This window comes from Apteryx mantelli, chromosome 1, assembly GCF_036417845.1.
Source record: "Apteryx mantelli isolate bAptMan1 chromosome 1, bAptMan1.hap1, whole genome shotgun sequence".
Taxonomy (NCBI): Eukaryota; Metazoa; Chordata; class Aves; order Apterygiformes; family Apterygidae; genus Apteryx; species Apteryx mantelli.
In genome coordinates this window covers 89,960,223-89,984,747 of record NC_089978.1, presented here as the reverse complement: position 1 = coordinate 89,984,747, position 24,525 = coordinate 89,960,223, and the positions used below count along the sequence as shown (strand labels likewise).

The 24,525-nt window shown below is 39.6% G+C and overlaps 1 protein-coding gene across 5 annotated transcripts; it reads left to right on the top strand.

Moving 5' to 3' along the window:
* Window positions 1–229: 229 nt before the first annotated feature.
* Window positions 230–23,745, top strand: KLHL15 (kelch like family member 15). 5 transcript variants are annotated; one of them, XM_067297356.1, is made up of 4 exons: window positions 4,394–4,450; window positions 5,138–5,301; window positions 12,598–13,309; window positions 22,330–23,745. In XM_067297356.1, the coding sequence occupies exons 3-4, from the start codon at window positions 12,605–12,607 to the stop codon at window positions 23,437–23,439; spliced, it is 1,815 nt and encodes a 604-aa protein (XP_067153457.1). In that variant the 5' UTR covers window positions 4,394–4,450; window positions 5,138–5,301; window positions 12,598–12,604; the 3' UTR covers window positions 23,440–23,745. The 5 variants fall into 5 exon arrangements, with proteins under 5 accessions (XP_067153475.1, XP_067153468.1, XP_067153457.1 ...); XM_067297374.1 differs by lacking the exons at window positions 4,394–4,450; window positions 5,138–5,301 and adding an exon at window positions 230–297; XM_067297367.1 differs by lacking the exons at window positions 4,394–4,450; window positions 5,138–5,301 and adding an exon at window positions 864–1,351.
* Window positions 23,746–24,525: the final 780 nt, after the last annotated feature.

The following is a 24,525-nucleotide window of genomic DNA, read 5'->3' as shown; positions in this document are numbered from 1 at the left end:
CGCCGGCGCCGCCGCGGGGTGGGAGCGGCTCAGGCGCACGGCGGGGCAGCCCCGCGAAGGACCCCGCGTCTCCCTCGCGCCGGGTGATGCAACCGGGCCTGCGGCGAGGGACGCTCCGCGTGCGCCGGCGCCGCGAGCCAGGCGAGGCCAGTGCGCGTGCGCGCGGGCAGGGGGGGCGGGGCGAGTGGCGGCGCGCGTGCGCGGGGCGGCTCCCCACGGGCAACGGTCGTGAGCCGGGGGCGACGGGGCCGTTGCGCGGGCAGAGGCGCTGAAGAGAGGGAGGGGGGATGGCGAGAGGTGAGCTAATTAAAATGCACCGCTAGGGACGGTTTGTGCTTGGTCTTATACGCAGCCTTATGTTGCTGTTGCAGTAACAAATGCCTGATAAATTAGCATGTTTAAGTATTTCTGTTGAAAAGGGATTGTCTCTTGTCTTTAGAACTACATGCTGACCGGGCCCTCTGTTATTTTATATGATCACTGTATATAATACATAAAATGTAGTCTCTTCGATGCTGTAATCAAGATGGGGGCTGGTTTTGTTGAAAGCTGTACAAAAAGAATGAGTTTCTTTCTGTGGTTATGGCAGTAAAGATCAGCTTTTGTCGATGCATATTTAACGGCAAGAAAATGCAGGTTTATTTAGCACAGTAAGTAGGCATGAAGCAGAAAGGAAGATAAAGGTAAAAATTACAACCAGATGTGTTTGCACGAACTAGAAAAGAGCACACCTAATTTGATGTCAGATCAGTTTGTGTTTTTTACAGTAAAATGCCACTATACATATGTTAGTAATCTTTGCTGGCCATCTGCCTAACAAGATTTTGAATTTCAACCTTCTTCTTGTTGCTGTCTTTTGTAGGCTGAGTGCTTAGCGGTATAGAGAACATACGGACATAAGACCCTGCCCCAAGAATGAACTGCTTGAATCTTTCATACCAAATAGCTAACCCCCCCCCACCAAATGCATGCTGTTTTCAGATTCAGGCACAACATAAATGCTTTAAAAGTCAAATAAAATCCCTGGTACGGTGATGACAGCCAGCTTGGAGTTTTAACAGAGACTATGAGATAAAGGCCAAATTCCCAACCCTTTCACTTGGGAAATCAAACTATCTCCTTCATGGAAACCTTTTCTTACAGGCATAGAGACTATTGCTACTAATAGGATTTTTTTCAGTGTTAACACCCATTATGTCAAATACATCCACATTCATCAACAATGTCTTTGCTTACTGAAAAATGTGAAGATTTTCAGATTTTGCCTGGCTAACTGCTTGGGGGAAAAAAACAGGTTTGGAATACACAATGACGTGACTGAAGTGTGATGATGGAAATCTGTACAAAACTGGTATGCCTTGTTTAACAATGCTTGTAACCTGCCACTTTCACAAATACTACTATTCCCATTTTTTTCCTGAAACTAGATTCAGACATGAGTTCTACTCTGAAAACCTAGAGCAAGTACATTGCCAGCATTCTTGTTCTGAAGAAATTAATATGAGAATGTGGCAAGAAACCTTACAGTACATGTAATGGTGTTGCCAGTGACAAACTGTGTTTTGTCCTGCAACACAATAGTTCTGCACAAATTGACCAAAAATGAATATTAATCTAAAATTATATTAATCTAAGATATATGAAATAATATAAATATAACTATAAATGATATATCAAATGTAAAAATAATTTTCATATCTAGTCTTTCTTGAGGCTACATGATGTATTACAATTTTCAATAAATTATCTCACCTCTAGGAAAAACGGTAGATGCTTATGACTGAGGTACACAAAGTATGATGGGAGCATGATGCAATACTTGGTTATAGTTGCCTGAACTAGGCATGTATAATCACTGTTTTATGAAAGTGAGCTGAAAATAGTAGACTCTGTACTTATTTAGCTATGTAAATTGTGCAACAACACAGTGAAATATAAAATTATAGAAACAGTTTTTTTCACATTTACAACAGCCTTTATAAATGATTTAATCCTTGCCAAGAGCTCTGTCAGGCATCTGAAAAAATACACAAACTGTTTCTCCTACTTTAAAAATGAAATTGTACATTTCACATATTCTGAGATAGTCTTACTTTAATTCACTGTATTTTCGAATATTCCTAGTATGAAGAAAAAACAGAAAAGTTTAAAGACTGCAAATGTCTAATAAAACAGGATAAAACCTCACATTTTTAGGAATTGTCAAGTATATTACTCATATACCTATACATATAAAGTAAATAAGGTTTAAAAATACACAAATGAAATGGAAAATAGTGTACTAATATAGCTCAAACACTTAAGTCCATAATTTTATGGTAATAGTCTCATTTATGTGAGTGGGAACTACTTAGCAACCAAGATTGTACAGATGCCTAAATGAGAGGTTTCCATCCAAATCTCTATTTGCATTAATGCTAATTAAGGTATTATTGACACTAGTGGTCATTGGCTGTGGCTCAAAGTTAACAGTCTGACATTTTTAGTTAGGAGATTAAAATTATTTTGATTTTTTCATTAGAGGCAAATTGTACGATATGAAGGAGGAGGAGGTTTGTTTTGTTGTGCTTTTTAATGTTGAGAATGAGTATGCCAAAGCTGCGGGGAGGCAGTTTGGCTTGGTTTGAGGTTCTCTTCTGTGGCAATGTGGGGAGACCTGAAGATCATCTTATACATCAGCTTGCCACAAACTGCAAACAGCAAAATGACAGCTAAAACCAAAACAATCCTGCTAGTTCTTTCCACCCTTGCTGAAGGTGAAAAGTCTAAAGAGAGCACAAAGTTGCATGAAGTTCATGTTGTATCATTTCTTTACAAGAAATATTTATTTTCTACTCCAGTTGGTCTTTGCTGAAGCATGAGAGTGTGCTGTGAGTGGGTATGTGGTTGGTACAGCAGAGGACATACGTATCCTATGAGTGAGGGCGAGAATGTTTTTTCTGTGTGAGACTTAGAGGGCAGCAACAATAGCTGCCTTGGAGAGAGTCAGTAGATAAATGTTGGTTGTTTAACCATAACTGCGTTAGTAACAGGTTTTGAAGCAGTGACTGGGGAAATGGGGCAAATCTACTGTGTGAGTTAGTGCATGAGGTGGAATGGTATGAAGTGTGCTGACCAGAGAGAGGTCAGGTCTTTGGTATGATGGAGTGAATGGGAGCAGGTTGATTGTAGTGCGGAATAAGTAGGCCATGAGGGAGCAGTAGGAGGTCAGTTAACAGAGTGGGAATAGCAGTGGGAAGTCTTTTGTGAAGCAGTGCACAGAATAGCTGGTTCGTTGTATGGAGCTATGAAAGGTGGGAAAGACATTCAGATTGGGGGTGGCAGTTATAGAGCAGTTATGCTCGTTTCATAAATTGAGAATGGGATGGGGGTGGTAATGAGAGACTGAAAATAGACAGTAAGGGGATGGGAACAGCAATAAACAGGATGGCAATGCGTGGCGTGTTATTTAAAGCAGTGAGTGACATAGAAGGTGATAGGGGAGGTACAATAGCAGGTAGTGAATGGTTTGGGGGTGGCAGTGGCAGACCAAAGGTCCACATGGTTTAGTATGCTGTCACTACGTGGGTGGGAGGGGTTGGCTTTTTTTCCTTCTTGCACTAAAGTCACTGTTTGTTGGGCAAGAGCAAGTGGCAGAAAGCAAGGAGGTGAAGTTTGGGCTTGGGGAGAAACCCGCTCATCCCTTGCTGGGCCGCAGTTCCCTGTGAGCTACACGGTTTGCTGCTTGAGGGCAGCTGTGCTAGCAAGCGGGGCTGGTGGCACTGACCTATTTGGCTCCAGTGACCTGATTCTCACAGTGGCTGGCAAGGCCGCCTGTGGCAAGAGGACAGCTAGGGTCAGCCTGCAGCACCTGTGGGTGGCCAGGTGTCAGGGGAAGGAGGTCAGCAAGCTCCTGAAAGGGGTTGCCCTTGCTCAGGGTGGGTTTCTGTACAACACCCAGGCTGTGCTGCTGCCCAAGAAAATGGAGAACAGAAAAACGGATGATAAATGAGACCTCTGTGAAACTGGGGCCGGGCTTGGAAACTAAAGGGTGAAACAAAGCAACAAACCTCAGAGGGACCAAAAGCAGATACTTGTGGAAGAGTGTAGTAACAGGCCAAACATAACGATGCTTCTTGCTGCTGCCTTCCCAGCCCCCCGCCGTGCGCGGCCTCCGCTGGCCTCTCGCAAGGGACTTTTCTTCCGCGGCTGCCGGTGTAAGTCAGCAGATGGGGCTGGCGGCGGGTCGGGCTTGGAGGGCCCGGAGGGCAGCGGGTGCCGGCGGGAGCGCGGGAGGCAGGGCCGCCCCGGAGGAGGCGGGGGCAGCGGCGGTGGCGGCCCGCGGTGCCGGGCGCCCTCCCCCACCCCCCCCCCGCGGCGGGCCCGCAGGTGGCGGCGGAAGTGACGGCCGGCGCGGGGCGCCTGTCGCGGGGGAAGATGGCGCCTGCGGCCGCGCTAGGCAGCGCACAAGGTAAACAAGTGCGAGCGGCGGGGGGCGGCGCGGACCCCGCGGGGCGGCGCGGCGGGGCGCGGAGCGGGGCCAGGCCAGACCGCAGCCGAGAGCGCCTGGCGGCTCCCCACCTCTCCCCGAGCACCGACCGCGGGGAGGAGGAGGGCGCCCACGGTCCCCTCTTCTTCTTCTTCCTCCTCCTCCTCCTCCTCCCGGCGCTGCCTCAGCCATTGCCCCTCTCCTCAGCCCCCGGCGCGTCCCTCCTCCGCCGGCTTTATGTTACGCAGCGGCCCGCGTCTCTGCGGGTCCAGCGGGAGGAGCCGCGTCCCCAGCGCCGCCGCTGCCTCCAGGTAGGTGCCGCCGCCCCGCGCCCCCCCCCCCCCCGGCCGGCCGGCAGGGCCCCCGGGGGGGCGGGGGCCGTAACGGCAGCGCGGGGGCTGTAATGGCAGCGCGGGGGCTGCTGCCCCCGGGGCCCGGCCCGGCCTCGGGGCTGAGGTGCGCGGCGGCGCGCGGCACATCGCGGGGTGCGGCCAAGCAGGGCGCCGGTGCTGGCGCCGCGGAAACGGCTGCTCGCGGGCGGCGGCGTTGGAAAAACGGTAGCTGCTTGCGGAGCTCGTAGGCTGCGGTTGGGCATCGGCACGGCAGCTTTGACCTATTTTGGTAAACACTTGGATGTTGCTTAAGGAATTAAGCTCTTTTTTCCTTTAGAAGAAGGATAGGGGAAGCGTGAAGCCGTTCCTGGATAAAAAAGGCAGAAGTACTGAAGTTCCTGGTGACTTGCTTACTGCCTCCTCTGCCATGCCTGAGATACTAGCCTTGCTCCTTCACCGCCGGGGCCCCGGTTTGCACTCGGATCCCCTCAGCGAGCCGCCGTGCGTCACCATCCTTTCTGTCTGTTATGCCGGCACCTTGCCCGTGCGTTTAATTCCTACCGCCTGTCCCATAAACTTTTCCACTGTCACTCATCTCCTTTCACTTTCCTTAATTATATCCTGTGGCTGGTTTGGATCCACACAGGTGCTGATTTGCCTTTCAGCAGGCAAAGCAGAATGGATAAGTGTTGAGCTCGCGCTGGAGACACTGAGTCTTTTTCGTTTCTTCTAGCTGCCAATTTTCAGGAAGGTTGTGGAAGTTTAGTATGTTTGAGATTTCTACCCTTCTGAGAAACGAGGTTGACATTTGGCAGTGGGGTGAAAAGCTGTGTGTCTTGGGCAAAAGGCACGATTTTATTAATCTCATTTTCTCTGAAGACTGCTGAAAAGTATTGACCAAGTTGACAGGATTTAGCAGCTAACAATAAAAAGTCAATGAGTTGTAAGGGGTAGTTCAACTATATTAAAGTTATTTTACTAAGAGAGTTTAAATACCACTTACAGCTCATTGACTTTTCATTATAATGCTAAAATTTTAAGTGCTAACAGGCCGAACACTTCAATATAAACAAGCAGGATTTGATTTTAGCTATTGACTATGAAATACTTGCTTGCTATTTATCAGTAGAAAGTATGATTTTCTTAATTAATATCTTTATACTGAAAATCACTCTTTAATGATAAAGTCCACTTAAATTTAATAACATTAATTGTTACATAAACCACCGGTATGTATAATAAAGATGATTAACATCCAAGATAGGGTGGACCTCTCCTCTTTGAGAGCAGTGGCAAATCTGTAGTTTTCATCATTACCATACTTCTTAGGTATTAATGATACAAGTTTTTCCAGCTGAAGATCATTCTTATCCTTATGGATCTGTTCAAAGTATTAAAGACTAGCTGCCTAGCCTTGTGACAGAAAATATATTGGAACAGCATTGGGTTCAGCTTGCTCCAGGTACTGGAGCTTTTTTTTTGCGTGTGTGTGTTTGTGTGTGTGTGTGTGTGTGTGTATACAGGTGTACCTGCAGCGGTGCTCTAGCCAACTAAAACTATGTCAGATGTCTGTGAAATGCAGTTACATCATCCATGTAATGAAACTAATATGGGAAGCTAGTGTATATCTTTCAGTAATGTTAAATCATGAGACAGAAGCTGAGTTTAGATGCAGTTAGGTATTGGTCAATACTGTTGAACAGTATTTTAAAATAAAATGGTTCTGATTTTTTTTTTGTGATTATAACATATTTGGGTCCTTTTGTGCAGAAAGACTAAATTGGATTATAATATCATTTTTTAGGGACACACAGCAATACAAATTGAAAACATTATCCATTGTAAATATATGCATATGGAAAGTAGCAACAATCTGCTTTGAGTTAAAGGTTTCTCCAAAAAAAAAAAAAGAAAAAAAGAAAACGCTTAGTGCCGTACTCTGTGAAGATTGCTAAAGACCACTCAGCAGAGTTCGAGCACACTTAAAGTGTGATGTATAACCATACTGAGCTGAGACAAAACCCATTTTCAGTTTTAGTCGGTTTGGTTATAGCTGTTTCTGACAGTGCTTCCAGCGTAACCATAATGATCTCACAGACGATTGACTTTTATAAAAATGCCACTCTTGTTGCTAACTGATTCAGATGGCTTGGAGGTAGCAACATGGGGAGAGTTTGTAAGAGGAGCTATCAGTGTCAGATGCGTGCAAATGAGAGAAATTTCTAGAAGAGGCAGGTGCAATTTTCAGAGGTCCCAAGTATTAATATCTAAAGTTTTTGACAGTTAGCAGCCTAATTCCTTTGACTGCCAGTGGGTGTTAAGCTCTTAAATCCTTATTTCTGAAGTAATTGAATGTCTTTGGAATTCTTTCCAAGGGTTCACACTAAGGACTTCTCCCAACCTGTTAGATAATGCCAGGGTGTTTCAAGTAACTTTTTTTCTGAAACCTAGCATATTAATTAAAAAAGATTTTATATATGCAGAAATTTGATGTGTTTCTTTGCAGCTGCTACAGTTGGAAAGAATGGAGAATTTCGATATCCACTGGTCACTGATCTTTCTCACTTTTACATCACTCCCTCTGTTGCTGTTAGTGAGGAATTATGATGAAAAATGGTGGTTTGGACAAGGTTTAATGGTTTTAGTGTCAAACCATGTAAATAAAGGTTTAATTTAGAATGTTATTTATGCTTCAATCATTGTTACCTAAGTGCATTCAAAGATGCTGTTTTCAGTGACGAATGTGTGCATTTGTGAGTGTTTTGCTTGTATGTGCAAATGCCTGGGTATATCAGACTTTCATAGATATGTATAAAATCTGCCTATGGGAAAACATTCTATTTGTGTAGGCAAGTGCTTGTTTTACCAAAATTAGGGTCACAGAATTCTGCTGAAAGCACTTTTCACTATGCCTTACTAAATCATATTTATAGTGACTTTAGAATTTGCATTCAAATGTGTACATTTGTTGGATAAAGGGAATAGCTGGAACAGATTACTGGATTTTAAAATCTGTTTTTTTACTTTGTGTTATAAAAGTATGGTTCTGTAAGTCTGATAAAATAACTTGCTATGTAACTTGTAGATACAATGTTTTATTAGTTTAAAATTTGCTCAGCCATGTTCACATGAATGCTTTCTTAGAATTACTTTGAGGAAGGTAGAATGAACAAATACTTCATAACTTATAAACATGGAAATTTTCTAGTTCTGTCTCAGCATCTCAAATGAGTTATTAAGAAACAGCAGTAAGGGAAAGCAGAAATCTGCTTTTCATCTGAAGTGCTAGAGTTGGTATTGTCAACACTTCCTAGAACAATATGTTTCTCTCCCTAGAAAGTGCATAGAAGCTTACGTATAAAATACAGATGCTTCCTTGCAGGGCACGCTTTCAGGAAGTACTGCTTTTGGGTAGATTTTTAAAGAAAACAGGACTTGAGCCAAATGCAGATATTTCATAACTTCATTCTCAGCAGCCTGTGCAGTTAGACTTTGTTTCTTCCACTTGTGACTAAGAGTCTCAGACACCCTGAGGAAAAAAGGTTCTCCTTGTTTAGCAGGAAAAAGCAGTCTGGAACAGGGTTTTCAGACTTCTGTTACATCTGCAGAATAAAGATGAGAAATCAGTGTTCCAAGAAAATGCTTTTCCAGTCACAGCAGAGTAGACTGTGTAATGCATTGTGTGCTAAAAAGGAAGAAATGTCAGGAAAAGCTAATAAGGTTAAGTTTATCTCTCTCTAGGATTTTCAACAGAGAATTATACTTCCTGTGCTGCATTACACTGATCAGCTATAGTATGAGCAGAACAGTGGGGAGCATTAACTTAGATTTCCACCCCCCCCCTTTATTGTTTATACACTGGACATTTTTTATTCTAATTTTCTTACAGACCAGTGTAGACTACATGGCTTCCTTAGAATCAAATACACTGTTGTGATTTGCATGGATGAAGAAAATCTAACTCTGAATTTTGCATTTTTATTGAAAGTATGAAAAAAATCATTTTGTTATTGTTTTTTGGGAAATTGGCTGTAGCACTAGAATAGCGCATAGAATGACATCTAAGATTGCAAGTCATGTGTGGGAGGAATGGGATAGCTGTGCTTTAGAAAAATGACTTAATTTGAAAGAATTTTGTATTTCTTTTTAATATTTAAACTACCTTTTGCTTTTGATTGAGGACATTAGCTATAGATATGAAGATTTTCAGCAGTTGATCATAATATGCCTTTAATGGTCTAGTTCCCAGTCACTGTACTATTTTAATCCCTTCGTGTATGTACACTGGCCATATATGTTTGTGATACAAAGAAAAATGTATCTTCTGATGTAGTATATGGCTTTAGGCCAAAAAGGGATATTTACTGCTTTTATTTAGTGGGGGAAGACAAGTAGCTTCTCTTTCCTCACTCACAGGTTTCTGAAGCTTCATTACATAGTGTTATGGAGAAGTCTCATCATTTTTTTTTTTCTCTACTTAAGAAATTAATTAAATGCTCTCTGATGTTTGCGAGGAAAAATATTTTGTCATTTGGAAACTGAAGGCTTACTAGAAATAATATAAGGAGAGAGATGAAAAGAAGAATTAAGTGACCTAAACCTCTACTTTTGAACACTCTGAAATTGTAGTTTTGGAGTGTTGGCCACTTTATGTTGACAGTGTAGGGTTTTATGGCTGACTTCTGGTTTCAATGTATTTTTGCATACTAGCCAGTTTTAGGAAGATGTGAAAACTGGAATCCTAATAGGATGCCTCGCACCTTACTTTTTGTCTAGACAGATTTAAAATTTTAAGTGTTTCTTATTTCTGAGTTTCTTTTGTCTTTTTACTATTTAATCAGAGTCAAATGGATGATTGCAAAAAAATCAATGCAGTCTCAATGTAAAAACAACTTGATGCTGGTCTTTGGTTTTGTGTATTTATATACATATATATAGAGAGAGAGAGATTGTGTGTGTGTGTGTGTGTATATAAAAATACATAAAAACTCTATATATAGATGGATAGATAACTTTTTTTCTTTTTTACTTAAGAGGAGCACCAGAAATGCTTTTGTTTATTTGGTGCATTTACCTTGTACCATTTGTCTTTGCTCATCTTCACTTGCCTGTTTTTCAGTCGTCTTTTCTTTGGGGCCTTTTAAAGTCATACTATATAAAAGTTAATTTCTCTCCTCTTAGTTGCAGAGTACTTATAATTATCTTTTTCTTAAGTCAGTGACCCCACACAAAGTCTTTCTTTGTCAAAGACCCTAGCATGTCTTTGAAGCTTGCTGGTACTGTTCCTTTATGTAGATGCTGTGTTGAAGAAACTTCCTTGAGATACTGTCACCTGTGGGAGCCTGTATGATGGGGCCATTATTTCCAGATAATAATACATGCTGCTTCAGTCACCTGGGAAATGTTGCTTCATTTCTGACATTCTTTTCATCTTTATTCATCTGTTGTTGCATTTTCCCATTGACATCTCGCATTTGCATATACCAGCTCTCCTTCTGAGCCTTCTTTTCGGTTATCTTGGAATTGAAGCCGAAGCAAACTTCTTCAGTGGTTTCCTAACTCCTGCAATTGGACTGCCAGAGAGTCCCTAGTGACCTTTGAACCTCTTGGCCTATTTCAGGCAAAATTGGGAGAGAGCAGTCTCAAATTATGTCAAGTTAATGTGTATTTTATGAAAATGGGTGGCCTAGGCTGAGGCAAGTGACTTAAATCTCCTAAAGAGGAAATGCTGAGGTACGAGCTCAACTATTATCAGACATCAGAGAGCTGGGGGTGGGAGGGAGATGTTAAAAGTGCTCTAATGTAAGAAAAGCTAATGTTAGCACTTACCTTTTACTTTATACCAAAAAATCCTATTAGAAAGCAAATATCTGAAAAATCAGACTTTGTTGCTTCCACTTCGGTTTGTTTATTACTTCTCTTTGAGGTGGTAAGTTAGAAAACTGACTCTTTCCTTGCCTGCTTTTACACCATCGTTAGCAATAGCAAAGAGAGGAATCTTTGATGGCTTTTTCTTCCTGGTAGGGATGTGCTGTGTTCAGGAACAAGGGCCACACAGCACAGAGCTCCGAGGAGGTTTGCCTTTTCTGCCTGTCCTCGGTGGCATTGAGGGGAGTGTGCCATTGTGGAGACTGGTGAGAAAGTGATTGTGTTGTCGGTTTTGTTCTCTTGCTGCTCCTCCTGCTTTCAGGAATTGGAATTTTGTTATAAAGCCTTATTTTTCTTGAAAGAGTGTGTTCCTGGCGTTAACTCTATTGTACACAAAAACTGACAGCAGGCTTCAAAAGTGTGGGAGCGGTGCTAATTCCGTGAGGTGTGGCTACAAACACCCACTCACCATTTTAATTTTGCATAGGCAAAAAGGTAGCACTGTTTCTGTTTTCCATGATGTGCACTGATGGGTTGAGGAATGGAGATGATTATCTGTTTATGGAGTCTCATCAGATCCCATCCAGTTCAAATGGCAGCAGTCAGGGTGTGCTGCTCGAGGAAGGGGGAGCAACATAACTGCTTGCTGAAGTTGTGAAACCTGGAGTGCCAACCTGGAGCCATTTCTGTGTCCATACGCTCAGTGTCTTAAAGTTCCATAATTTCGAAAGTTAAAAGTTTCTTAAATGTGTTAATGTTGGTATTATTTGACCTATTTATAGAAGTTGCCAGTATCGTTACATTACTCTCTTAAATTGCTATTAGTTATAGGAAATTCAGAGTTAAAAATATTTAAATATACAAATAACTACCTGGGTGAGTGTTGTGGTGTAACTTTAGCTTAAATAAAAATGGTTGAGCCTATTCTAATAGCTGATTACTGCCAAAAGGTGCAGATCTTGCTGTCCTTCCTTGCCTCTGCTCACGCTTGTGATGTCCTGCCCTTGAGCAGTTTCTGAGTAGTTGTCTTCTATTGAATACTTATCTTCCTTAACTTTATCAGGGTAGGATTCTGCCTTTTTTTTTTTTTTTTTTTTTTTTTTGCTTATTTACAGTTAAACTGTAGTTAGCACTATAGTAGCACTATGCATCTGAAAAATGTTCAAGTGCTTAATATGCAGTTAAGCTTCACTAAGCTCAGTATGCAGAAGAGAATATTAATTGTGATTTAATCTTTTCAGTGCTTCCTATGGACTTAGTATTTTGTGCTTTATAAATCTCCTTACCTAATTAATTTCCACAGTAAGAAATGGGCAGAAAAAAATCACTGTGTTGTTTTTACAGAAAACTGAGATATGAGAAATTAAATAACATTTCTGAAGTGCAAAATGTTCACTTTTCTAGAAATAACTTTCAAATAAATTGACATACTTTATCAAGGTAAAAATTATTTTAGGTTATACCTTGTAAAGACCTACTGGAGCTTGTTTCTGAAGTTAAGGAGGTCCTGCTTCCTTTCTGATGCCTTTAATATTCCAAAGTGGGTGTTTTATTGTTCTCGTGAGATAATTCTTTAGAAGGATTTGGGAAGGGTGAGGGGGGAGAACTACAACCAGCTTTTAGTTGAATATTCATTATCTGACCAGTAGCTAGTTTGAAGTGCTGAATCAGTTTGTCATTATCTCATGCTCACTCTTGTTCATTACCCTTTTCTTTAAAACCGGAAGATTTTTGGGGAGAGAAATATTTGCAGTTTGTGTTTTAAGTGGTTTCTTAAGTTGATTTTTCAAGGTAGAAAACAAAAAAGAAGGTGAAAATTCTTAAGTGTTAACGAAAGTAATCTCAGTTAGGATTTATCTGCTCAGGTAGGACTTGTATTGTATTCATTATTAGAAATAACAATTTATTTTTATTTTATTTTTCCCCCAGGTGATTCATGGCAGGGGACGTGGAAGGGTTTAGCTCCTCCATCCATGACACCAGTGTCTCTGCTGGATTCAGAGCACTGTATGAGGAGGGATTGCTTCTTGATGTCACACTTGTCATTGAAGACCACCAATTTCAGGCCCATAAAGCACTGCTTGCCACCCAGAGTGATTACTTCAGGATTATGTTCACAGCTGACATGCGAGAACGAGATCAGGACAAAATCCATTTGAAAGGTCTGACAGCTACAGGCTTCAGTCATGTCCTCCAATTCATGTACTATGGAACTATTGAACTGAGTATGAACACTGTTCATGAAATCCTTCAGGCTGCCATGTATGTCCAGCTGATAGAGGTGGTAAAATTTTGCTGCTCTTTTCTCTTAGCTAAAATCTGCTTAGAAAACTGTGCAGAAATTATGAGACTTTTGGATGATTTTGGTGTAAACATCGAAGGAGTCAGGGAAAAATTGGACTCCTTTCTGCTAGAGAATTTTGTGCCACTCATGTCCAGACCTGACTTTCTTTCCTATCTGAGCTTTGAAAAGCTCATGTCTTACTTGGATAACGATCATCTGAGCAGGTTTCCAGAGATAGAGCTGTATGAAGCTGTTCAGGCTTGGCTGCGCCATGATAGAAGACGCTGGAGGCATACGGACGCCATCATTCAGAACATCAGGTTTTGTTTGATGACACCATCCAGTGTTTTTGAGAAGGTTGGTGCATTTGAAAAGCAATAGACAGGATTCATCATTTAGCTAGGGCAGCATGCCGTTAATAGGTAAGATTCCCAAACGTGTTAGGAGGAACAAAAAGACAGCATTTATTTTTCTAGCATATCCGTAGAAGACAAACATCTAAAAGTAATGTCATCTGAATGTTAGAAAACAGTATGTAGAGTGACTGGAGAGCAGGTAGGTTTACAATACATGCTTTTAAATGACTTCTTATGGAAAGGACATTTTAAAATAAGGTCACTTGTATAAAGTTCTATTTCAGTCATTCTAACTGTATTCCACAAGTTGCTTCTTGATTTTCCAGAGATTTCTGGCCTGCATACATTATATAGGGTATATGTTATCATAATTGCTAGCAATATAATCAAAACAAACATAGTGACTGTAGATTTTACATGTTTTAAATACAGGGTTTTTTTTATTTACAAATGAAAACTAGCATCTGCTGCTAAATCAACAGGTTGGAATTTTTTGTTGTTGTATGTTCAGCACTTGTGCTGTTACACAGGAGTTGGAAGTAAGCCCTGATCTTGCAGTTACACATACACTTGATTTTACACATGGCACGTAATGCAATCAAAATTAACAGTGCGAAGTGTAGTGACTTACCTAAGTATCAAAGAAATCTTTGTAACAGGTGATTTAAAATTCAACTGATACATGTATGTATTAAGAGGTTAAAGGAGAACTTGTTTTTTTTGCTGTTCTGTTGAAGAATAGAAAAAACATGATGTTTTCTAGCTCCTGAGAATCTCAGAGTATTTGTCAACAGTAGAGAACTGCAAAATACATAAGCAGCTCTCTTGCAGGCTAGTAACAGTAAGGGTATTCAAGTTAGCAGTTCCTTCATTTGTGCTGTTTGTTTTAACAATGATACTGATTTTGTGTAATCAGATATAACTTGTGTATTTTTTGACCTGTCATTGAATTAATAGGATTTAAGTATCTATGTTTTTGTTGGGCTTCTTAAATTAATTTCCCATACGTATTTTTTCTTTGGTATCTAGTGAATATACAGATAAGATTGTATTGTTCTTAGTGGTCTTCGGGGCTACTAGTTTGTGCTTATTTGTATTTTAAATCATAAAAACTATTAATTATTTCAGAGATTAATGAATTTTTACACTTTTTTGTCTGAATTGAATACAGGAAGTCGTAATACCTAAAATTATATTTTCCTATATTAGCCTGTAGATAAAATAAATATAATCACCTAAATATGTTTTAAAACAGTAATGTAATATTTATATTCAGTTAAAACATTTCCAACTAGTAAGAACCCAACTCTGCAACATATTGTGTAATGTCGTCTTTTTAATAAAGCTTTTACCTTATTATGTAATTTAAGGTTTTCAGTAGGTAAACTGATAGGATTCACAAAGTTCTTAAGGGCAGTCTAATAGGATAAGATCCATGCAAAAGAGTCTGCCTCAACTCTTTTGAGATAATTCAAATATCAAGTCATCTTCACTGAAATCTCTGTAAGCACGAGTGAAAAGTGTGTGTTGCTCTTTAGGATTATATTTTAGGTATAACTTCTGGAGTTGGTTTTGCCATCAGTGGTATGTGTAATGCATGTTTTGCTTCTCACTTTTGATCTTGCCACCTACCAAATGACCAGATAGGTACAAGGTAAGGAGAGAGGTCTTTTTCAGCATCCCAGGTTACATACCCACATCTACAAGCTTTATCCATGAACAACCTATCCATGAATTGTATGCGGCAACAGAGAGAAGCTGGTGTAGTTTCTGGAGTGGGACAGTGATAGGTAGGCTCAGGACAGCAGGAAGCACTGCTGAGTAAGTGTCATTCGTCACTGCAGCTAGAAATGTATTCATTTTTGGACGCAGCCAGAAAGCCCTGAGTAATCCAGCATGACAGGTGACAAAGGTTGAAGCTAATGTAAGAATATTGGCCGCACTTACCTTTTAATAACAGAGCATGTCTATTAACCGGCAGTAGCTTGAGGAAAAACTCACTCCTGTGTGTAGAAGGGGGAAAATATCAATAACTGTGCTTTCTTGGAGATCCTGGAACAGACAAGAACCCACCCCTTTCTTGCAGCCAGCAAAGGGTGAACTCCTGCATGTACCAAAAACATTCTGAGGTTGACTCTTATGGTCAGGGAACTCAGGATTAGCTGTACACTGACTTGTCATCTGTACTTTTATGTAATCTTTCTAATACGCATTTCTAAGATGCCTGTCGTAGTATATAAATGACTTATATAACTTAATTTTGCAAGTCACAGTAAGGATTCTTTTTGCCTTTTAAGCCCTTCTTTTTCTTCATTGTTTTCTTTCTTAAACAGATTTACAACCTGAGTGGGCTGGTTTTCCCTTTAAAAAGGAATTGATGAGTGACTCTGGATTGATGCCTCAAGACTGACATGCTTTGGGGTGCACAAGAGCAAATGTAACCTGTTTGCTTACTCTGATCTGTCTTGGAAGAACTGCCTCTGAAGTATGAATAGATACTTTGGTTATCATTCAGCTGTTAAAATAGATGTTTGGGGAAAAATGGAAGGATAGATGAAGTGAGGATTTGGGGAATGGTGAAAAATAAAGGAAAAGGGCACGGGGAGAAGCACAACTTCTACTATACATGTTACACCCTCCTTTATTTGGAACATATTCATAGCTCTGTAAGTCGCGAGGAAAATTAAAGGGGAATTTTCCTAGATCACTGAGTTCAGCTCTCTGCTGTTGCAGGCGACCATGTCACGATTTGCTTTCATATGCTGATCAAGATCTCTTTAGTTTTTTCTACTACTCTAGTTGAAATGTTGTTTTGGAACTTCTCTGTCCTTAAAACTGGGAAGCTTTTTCTAATGTCCAGTCTGCAGGGTTTGTTATGACTAGTCCACGCAGACTGATAAGTTCCCAGCTTAAATCAGAAACTTTGATATCACTAAGTGCATGAGCTTGTACTTTAGAGATAGGACAAACATCATGTTAGTTAGTCTGTCCAGCACTGTGCATCATATTCTTTTCTGTGTCTCAAAAGTGAATTTCTAGAAGATGGCATTGTAATTTTGTCATCATGTTTATATCTTTAAGTGTTGTGTTCTTCTCTCAATTTTTTTGTTTAACTTCAATGTCTAATAATTCACACATATATAACATTTTTCTAAAACTTTGTGTCCTGAAGCTCTGACTAAGGAGTGTCTAGTGGATGAGGTTAGTCGGTTCTTCCTTTCCTTAAATATAGGTGCTGCACTTGACATCCTTCTGTCTCTGACGGTCATTGCTGACTTGGATAGATTTGCTAGAAGTATTTGTATGTACTGAATGTCTCAATTCTGGCATACAGGTTGTTGGCTCCACTCCGATTTGAGAGCTCTTTGCAGTTAGACTACAGCTTGATTGTGATAATTTCCCTTGCTATTCCTTTTTAGAAACTACGTCAAAACACTCAGTTTGAGGGTATTGTCCTTGCTGCAGAGAGTCTGTCTTCTTTTATCTTCTCTTTTTATAGTTAAGCTGAAAAGCAGTAAGTGATTTGTAAGGCTTGCAAAATATTCAAAGCCCTATACAGGTACTGACTAATTTTCTTACTGGCCATGGGATATAAGTGAGTAATGATCTATTTTATAAAAAGGGAAAGTTAGGTACAGTAGCTTGTCCAGTACCATATATACTGTTGCTTGGTTACAAGATAATTTTGGTTGCTGTTATTTTAGAGGCATACATGTAACTTTAGTTATTTGACTGAATTTTGATTTGGAATAAGTTTGTTTAAAACTTAGGCTTATAACTGTGCTTAGAGTATGGATAGAGATGAGTAAATGTGAAAATAATATGGATCCTTGTTAGCAGGACTGATGGATCTTGAGTTTTGATTGCAATTAATCTCTAGTAAAATCTAAAAAAATTTTTTCAAGTGAAAGGAAGAATTAGCTCTCTACAACTCTGATACAAACTGTCTTTATTCATTTAAAAGACTTGGCATAGCTTCTGTATTCCTATTAGTTGAATTTAAATTGGATCACTCATACATTCAGAATTAGCTGCTTTAGAAGACTTTAAGCACAATTTTGTAACCTTTGAAATAGTTTTCTGCTTATGTGGCTAGAGACAGTAGAGTCACATTCAGGGCATACAGAGTTTTCTGTGTTTTTATCAGTTCCACAGTAGGAGCCAGACTCAGATATCTACCCTAAATTATAACACGTTAAGGTTTAGTTACAGGTTTACAAATAATAGTTAGACACTTCAAAAGTAGCCTTTGCTGTACAGTTTTGAAAGCTTTTTCCTAAAAGAGTAAGAAACAAAAGTACAGATAAAGCGGTAGCTGCAAATGGTTAGAGGAAAAAACTTAGCTACACACTGAAGACAAACTTCTGTTACAGAAAACTTCCTTGCATTTCATGCTCTTTCTCCTACTGAATTTGCCTAACTGTTTTAAAGAGGTCATGAAGAAAACATGGGGTACATGTGGGGATCATTTTTTCAAATTAGAAATGTAAAGGCTTGCATTTTTGGCTTTATTTTTTCTTAAACTATAGATTAAAAAAAAATCTTAAACTTGTCTAGTTGCTGTGACTGGAAAAGCATCCATTGCAATGCAGCAGGAAAATAGGCAGTGATAGTCACTTTAATTTGGGAAGGCAGAGATTTTTACTGAGTTTTTCACTGATTCAAAATGAAGAAGAGGAAATGCAGTCAATCTCCAGTTTACTGTGGCTGGAGGGATCATGTTGATTTTGGCGGGATCACCAAGTCAATACCAGTCTTTCTGGTATTGACTACCTGGGGAATGGATAGAGAGTTTTGAATTATTTTCTTTATCTTCTTTTTTATGGAATGACATGCTGCTTCATTTTGTTTATGCTGATCCCTGCATGTGTAACTAGAAGTCTCATTGTGAACCACTGGAGTTGGTAGGTTATTCAGTGAGATGTGCAATTTCTATTACAGTGATATTTCACTAGTGGTTCTCTGGGGAGTTCTTGCATTAATGCTCTGTCCCAGCAGACCCTCTGTAAGAAGGTTTTAGCTAGAAAATTAAAGAGTAATATGGGAAAGTATGCACAAATATTGGTAAAGGAAGCCTGATCACTAGGATTAATATCCTTTTTTAGAATAAGGCTGGGGTTGGTAAGGAAATTCAACTTAAACTTTCTCTCTGAGACCTTTCAGCAAGAGAACAGAAAAGTATCTGTTTAAACTTTGAAAATATTATGAAGCGTTAATATTTTTTGTCAGTTCAGAGTTGATGGTGTCCTCTTCACAGTGCATGTTTATCTTACTTTAGGATTCATCACGGTTATTGTACATTTCCCCCTAGGAAGTGTTTTGCACAAACTTGTGAGCATTCTCACTAATTTATCGTCTTGGTGGTTAGGAGAATGGTCCTTCTAGAACTCCTTCATTTTAACAGTAAAATTTGGTCTGTTAGTAAGCACTTAGATGTTTATTAGTCTACTACTACTTGTTGCTACTTATTGGTAATGGCAGAAGCCTACCTTTAGATGCTGAGAGACTTTCTTCAACATATTTTGGTATCAGACAGACAGCTGTTCCCACAAAAGGTTTGCTATGGGCCATGTTCTTTAATCTATTAAAACTGAAGTATATGTATAACTTAGTTAAGGTTGTGTTTTAATACCTAAATTTAAAACCTCCTTCCCTTTTTGATTATACACACAAGTAATTAAAAATACTGTAAAATTATTCAGAAGGGTAGGTGTGGCAAGGCTTTTCCTTACTGAATAGGATTTTCAAATAATTCTGGAAGATCACATACAGACAACATGCGAATGTGAAAGTGGGCAAACCCTCCTATGTTTGCCTTGGCTTCATCTTGATCAGGCACGTGTGAGCAGTCTCTACTCTTTCATACAGCCATACTCTAACATTCGCCTTAGAGCACTGGTTGAGCCTCAGGAGCGGTTCTGTGCCTACATGGCAGGGATGGTGCTGCTGAAGGTGGAAGACCAGAAGCACTGATATTTTTCCCCAACAGCGGTGTCTTGGAAGCCTCCAACTACCTTTCTTTATCAGAATATAGATAAACAGTGTGCCATCCTGTTTTTCTGAATATTGTAGAAATTTCTTGTGCTGATATATTTTTATATTCATCTCTTCAAAACTGTGCTTGTATCTGACTTCCCCACATATTTGTATGTGTGTGTGAGTTTATAATTAGCAGTTGCATTTGTTTCTTGATGTCTTTCTGATTTAAGGCAAGAGATTGAGGCTTTACTTTGATGTCATTGCCTTCATCGAGATAAATAGTAGTAAACTACTAATAGATTGGCTCCCTGGTCTTAAGACTCTAGCCTGTGGAATTAGAAACATACCTTATTTCTTTTTGCACACTCTCACGGGTGAGGTTTAGGTTGCGTGAGTGAAGGAGTAGAGTGGTGAGAGGTGGCCTGGGCTGGCATTTCAATTTCTAGATCTGAAGACGGAGTTTTAAATGTTGCAGCGGGAGGCACTTCCCATGTCAGCCAGGCTTTGCTAGCATGCTGCTTCTTGTCAGAGCATGTTGATCCTATTGCCATCCCTAGTCTTTCGAGAAAACTTCAGATGTATATATGTGGAGCAATGCTCCTTTAGCTTTTTGTTTAATTCCAGAAAAGATAGCTCTGCTTTGGGTACAAATGCATGAAATAGTGGTGCTGTTGTAGAATTTGAAAGTTAATTTTGAGAACAAGGTAACCCACCCAGGGTGCTTCGGGTTGTTTTAACTTACCAAAAAAAAAAAAATTTTACACAGTAATCTTTAAAACTTTCTATTTCTTGCATTTTTTATAAGCAGTGTTTCCCCCCCCCCCCCCCCCCATATTTTTTGACATTAGTGTTCAGTCTTTTCAGCCAGGCAAGGTATATGGTTTGTTCTAACACAAGAAAATACATGCTGTGATTCTTCTCCTGCCATATAAGTGGATCTGCTATGCTCTTTTCCTCATTTGTGATGACAACATAAATCTTTTATTTTCTGGAAGAGTTGGGCTTAGTTTAGATGTCTTATAAGCACTATACCTAAGTAAACTTTTTGCTCCATAATTGCCCCTCCTCAACAGGGTATAAAACAGTTGAATATTGTCCTGAGAATAATTCATGAAGTCTGTGTGTGACCATCCTCTTTTTCCAAGCAAAGATAAGTTGAATTTCTGAAAATAAAAAGAACAAGTGATTAAAGACTGCATCATAATGCATGAATAATATGGAGGATGTATTTGATATAATGGCTTGTATGAGTCTATCTCTGGATTTTATTTATTTATTTATTTTTTAGGATTGTAAAAAGCCACAGATCAAAAGTTAATCCTTACGTAAAATGTTTGGGTATTTTTTCATTTATAAATGTGCTTTTTTTTTTTTTAATAAAAACACTGGTTCACTCTAACTTTTGTATGATAAAGTGCTTTGCAAATGTAGGTTAGTATTCTTTTTTTTTCCTGAAAATTTGTTGTGTAAAACAATCTAGAAATTTGTGCGACTACTTGCAAGTCATGTCCAACAATAACAAAGTCCAAAGGATTTTTAAAAAGCTTGTTTGACAGTAGACTGGCTTAATTACTATACAAGGAAGAGAAATGATTAATAGGAGGCTAGCAGAACTTGAATACTACTTACTTTGTTTATGGAACAAGCAACTACTTTATTCACAAAATATAAAGAACATTTGTCTCCAGATTGCTTTTCATGTATGTGAAAACCATCACTTATACCATCACCACTTACGTAAGCAGTGATACAGGCTTTTATCCTTTGGGAAAGGGCATAGGAGCAGGTGGGGGAGGGGACAGAAATTGAAATATAGTAGCTTCTGATGTTGTCGCAGAGTCTAGTGGTCTCTCTGAAATTTAGGAGTGGCCTGACATTTCTTTTTCAGAGCATTGCACCTCTGTTTGAAGCTGGTGGGAACTAGAGGTGTTTGGGCTGTTTGAAAGCAATCCAGTTTTATGTGAAAAATGATGAGACTAAGTATCAAACCTGATAAAGGATTTAGGAGTTTTGCAATAGCTAGAGTTTGGGGTTCTTTTGTTTTGGAAGTGTAATTCAGAATGCTGTGTTAGACATCTACCATTTCCATATGGGAAGAGTGAGTCACCCCCTCTGAGCTGGGGGCTGCTTGGAGATAGCTAAATGAAAATGTTCAAGACAGGAATCTGGTTTCAGGAACTTGAATTAGCTTGGATAGTAGGAAAGGTCCCTGAAAGGTAGATTCTTACAATCATTCTTTTAAAAAACTAAGCAGGGATAACTCTCTTCAAATTGCGAGATGGGAGCAAGGAGTGCTCCCCTGTTCCAAGGCAGTTCGAAGGCTGTAACTCTCGCCTGCAAAGTGGGGATTCAGACCTACCTCTGCAACATACCAATAAAATGTGCAACCAAGGGTGCAGAGGTGGAGATGTTTTCTTCTTTTGTTAAAGATGGGCCTTAAGCAGTGGAGGCTCGCAGAGGGGAGACATAAGATAACCATCGTCTCTAGCGGTTAGTGCAATCTCCTGTCCTGAAGGAAGGGGCTTGGGCACCTTCCCTTCCCACCCCTCCCTGATGAAACTGCTGTGAGCACAGCCTCAAGTTTGGGAATTCCTACTTGGTCTCCGTTGTGAGAATTCAGCAGACCAGAATAGACCTTGGTAAACACAGAGTAGATATCTAGATGTTTTTCAAAACCTGGACAATAGTGCGTTTTTAAATTAAGTGCTTTGTGGATTAAGCAGAAGATGAGCAGAGTCTTTTTGGGGGAGAAGGAATAATGATTTTTACTCTTGGGAATTTCAGTTGTGCCTAACTCCTGCTTAAATTCTGCATGTGAGTATTCAGCTGAAAATGTTAGCCACTGCTGTCAGTCATGGGATTGCCTTCTGGATTTTGGATAATTGTATATTAGCTTGACCATCCATGCACAAATGCAATTGTTCTCGAAGCTTACCTGAATGAAACTAAGTATAATGATCCTTTAATGACACATATTCATTTAGGTTGTTCTGGATTGTTTCTCTTGGTCAGCGTTTTAATATCTTTTAAATGTATTCATAGGTAAAAACATCAGAGTTTTATCGATACTCCCGGCAGCTGCGACATGAGGTTGACCAAGCCATGAATTACTTTCATAGCGTTCACCAACAGCCTTTGATGGAAATGAAATCGAACAAAATTCGCTCTGCCAAACCCCAGACTGCAGTATTTAGAGGAATGATAGGACACAGTATGGTAAACAGTAAAATTCTTCTCTTGCACAAACCAAGGGTCTGGTGGGAACTAGAGGGTCCTCAAGTACCTTTACGACCAGACTGCCTTGCCATTGTGAATAACTTCGTATTCCTATTAGGCGGGGAAGAACTGGGGCCAGACGGTGAATTTCATGCTTCCTCCAAAGTGTTCAGATATGACCCAAGACAGAACACATGGTTACGAATGGCAGACATGTCTGTTCCACGATCTGAGTTTGCTGTTGGAGTTATTGGGAGGTATGTTTATGCAGTGGCTGGGAGAACCAGAGATGAAACATTTTACTCAACTGAACGGTATGATATTACTGAAGATAAATGGGAATTTGTGGATCCTTATCCAGTCAATAAATATGGACACGAAGGGACTGTGCTTGGTAACAAGTTGTATATCACTGGTGGAATTACATCCTCTTCAACTTCTAAGCAAGTGTGTGTATTTGACCCCAGTAAAGAAGGGACAGTAGAGCAGCGCACAAGGAGAACTCAAGTGGTCACTAACTGTTGGGAGAACAAATGCAAAATGAATTATGCAAGATGCTTTCACAAAATGATTTCTTACAATGGTAAGCTTTATGTCTTTGGTGGTGTCTGTGTGATCTTGAGGGCCTCCTTTGAGTCTCAAGGATGTCCTTCTACAGAGGTTTATGACCCAGATACTGATCAGTGGACTATTTTGGCTTCTATGCCAATCGGTAGGAGTGGTCATGGTGTAGCTGTTCTGGACAAACAGATAATGGTTCTTGGAGGCCTTTGTTACAATGGTCATTACAGTGATTCAATCCTCACCTTTGATCCAGAGGAAAACAAATGGAAAGAAGATGAATACCCAAGGATGCCCTGCAAGCTGGATGGCTTACAAGTATGCAGCTTGCACTTTCCTGAATACGTATTGGAGCATGTTAGACGTTGCAGCTAAAACAGAATGAGCAACCCAGTGAAATGTAAAAAGCTATCCCTAATTTGTCAGGAAATCCAAACCAGTTGAATTTCTTCAGAGACATTAACTTGTGTATAAGAACAACTGCTAAATGCTTAGAGAAACAGGATGTACAGGGAAGGTACTTACCAAGTCTATTAGAAAAGCCAGTAGCTGGTCTGGTATTGTAAAAGCTTTGTGGTTTTTGTTTTGTTTGTTTGTTTTTTTAACAAACATAATTGTAAGTAGGGGAAAGAAAAATATATTTTTTAGTGTGCTTATTTTTTGGTAGCATTTTATGTCCATAGTTTTTCTCTCTCTTTTCTCTTTTCTCTTTTCTCTTTTTTCTCTTTTCTCTTTTTTCTCTTTTTTCTCTTTTCTCTTTTCTCTTTTCTCTTTTCTCTTTTCTCTTTTCTCTTTTCTCTTTTCTCTTTTCTCTTTTCTCTTTTCTCTTTTCTCTTTTCACTGGCCTTTACACCACTATGCTTCTGAAATCAATTGAGTTTAACAAAATATCTGTGGAAGGAAGAGAAGAAGGACTTTATTTTGATGCTCAATTGGAAAAAAAAGAAAATAGAACTCATCAGCTGTACTAGGGTACAACCAGACTTAAAAGAACAAAACTAAACTGTATTTTATGTTGTCTTTGGATACTTTTCTCATTAATTGCTAAGTATTCTCAATTCTGCTAGGTATTTTTGTTTTCCCTTAAATACATTTAAGAATAATCTTAACCCCTTTGCATGACTTTTTTCCTGTTTTTGTATAGTAGTACCAGTAAGTCTGCCAAAATGAAGATTATACGTTTTCTACTAAATGGAAAATGAAACATTTTTATATTCAAAACACTATTTCTATGCTGCCTTCTATTATCTGCATTGTGTTTGTTGGTGGTAAAATATATGCACACACATGCATACACTGTAAAATCTATATATAAATGCATCTTTTTATGTGCATTTAGGATATTATATTTTAACTAGTGCACAGATTCAGCCATATCTGTTGAATTTTAGGTATGGTATTATCCTTTAATGAGCTAAATAATTAAAAAATTCTTAAGTAACTGGAGGCCTCGTTTGGTAT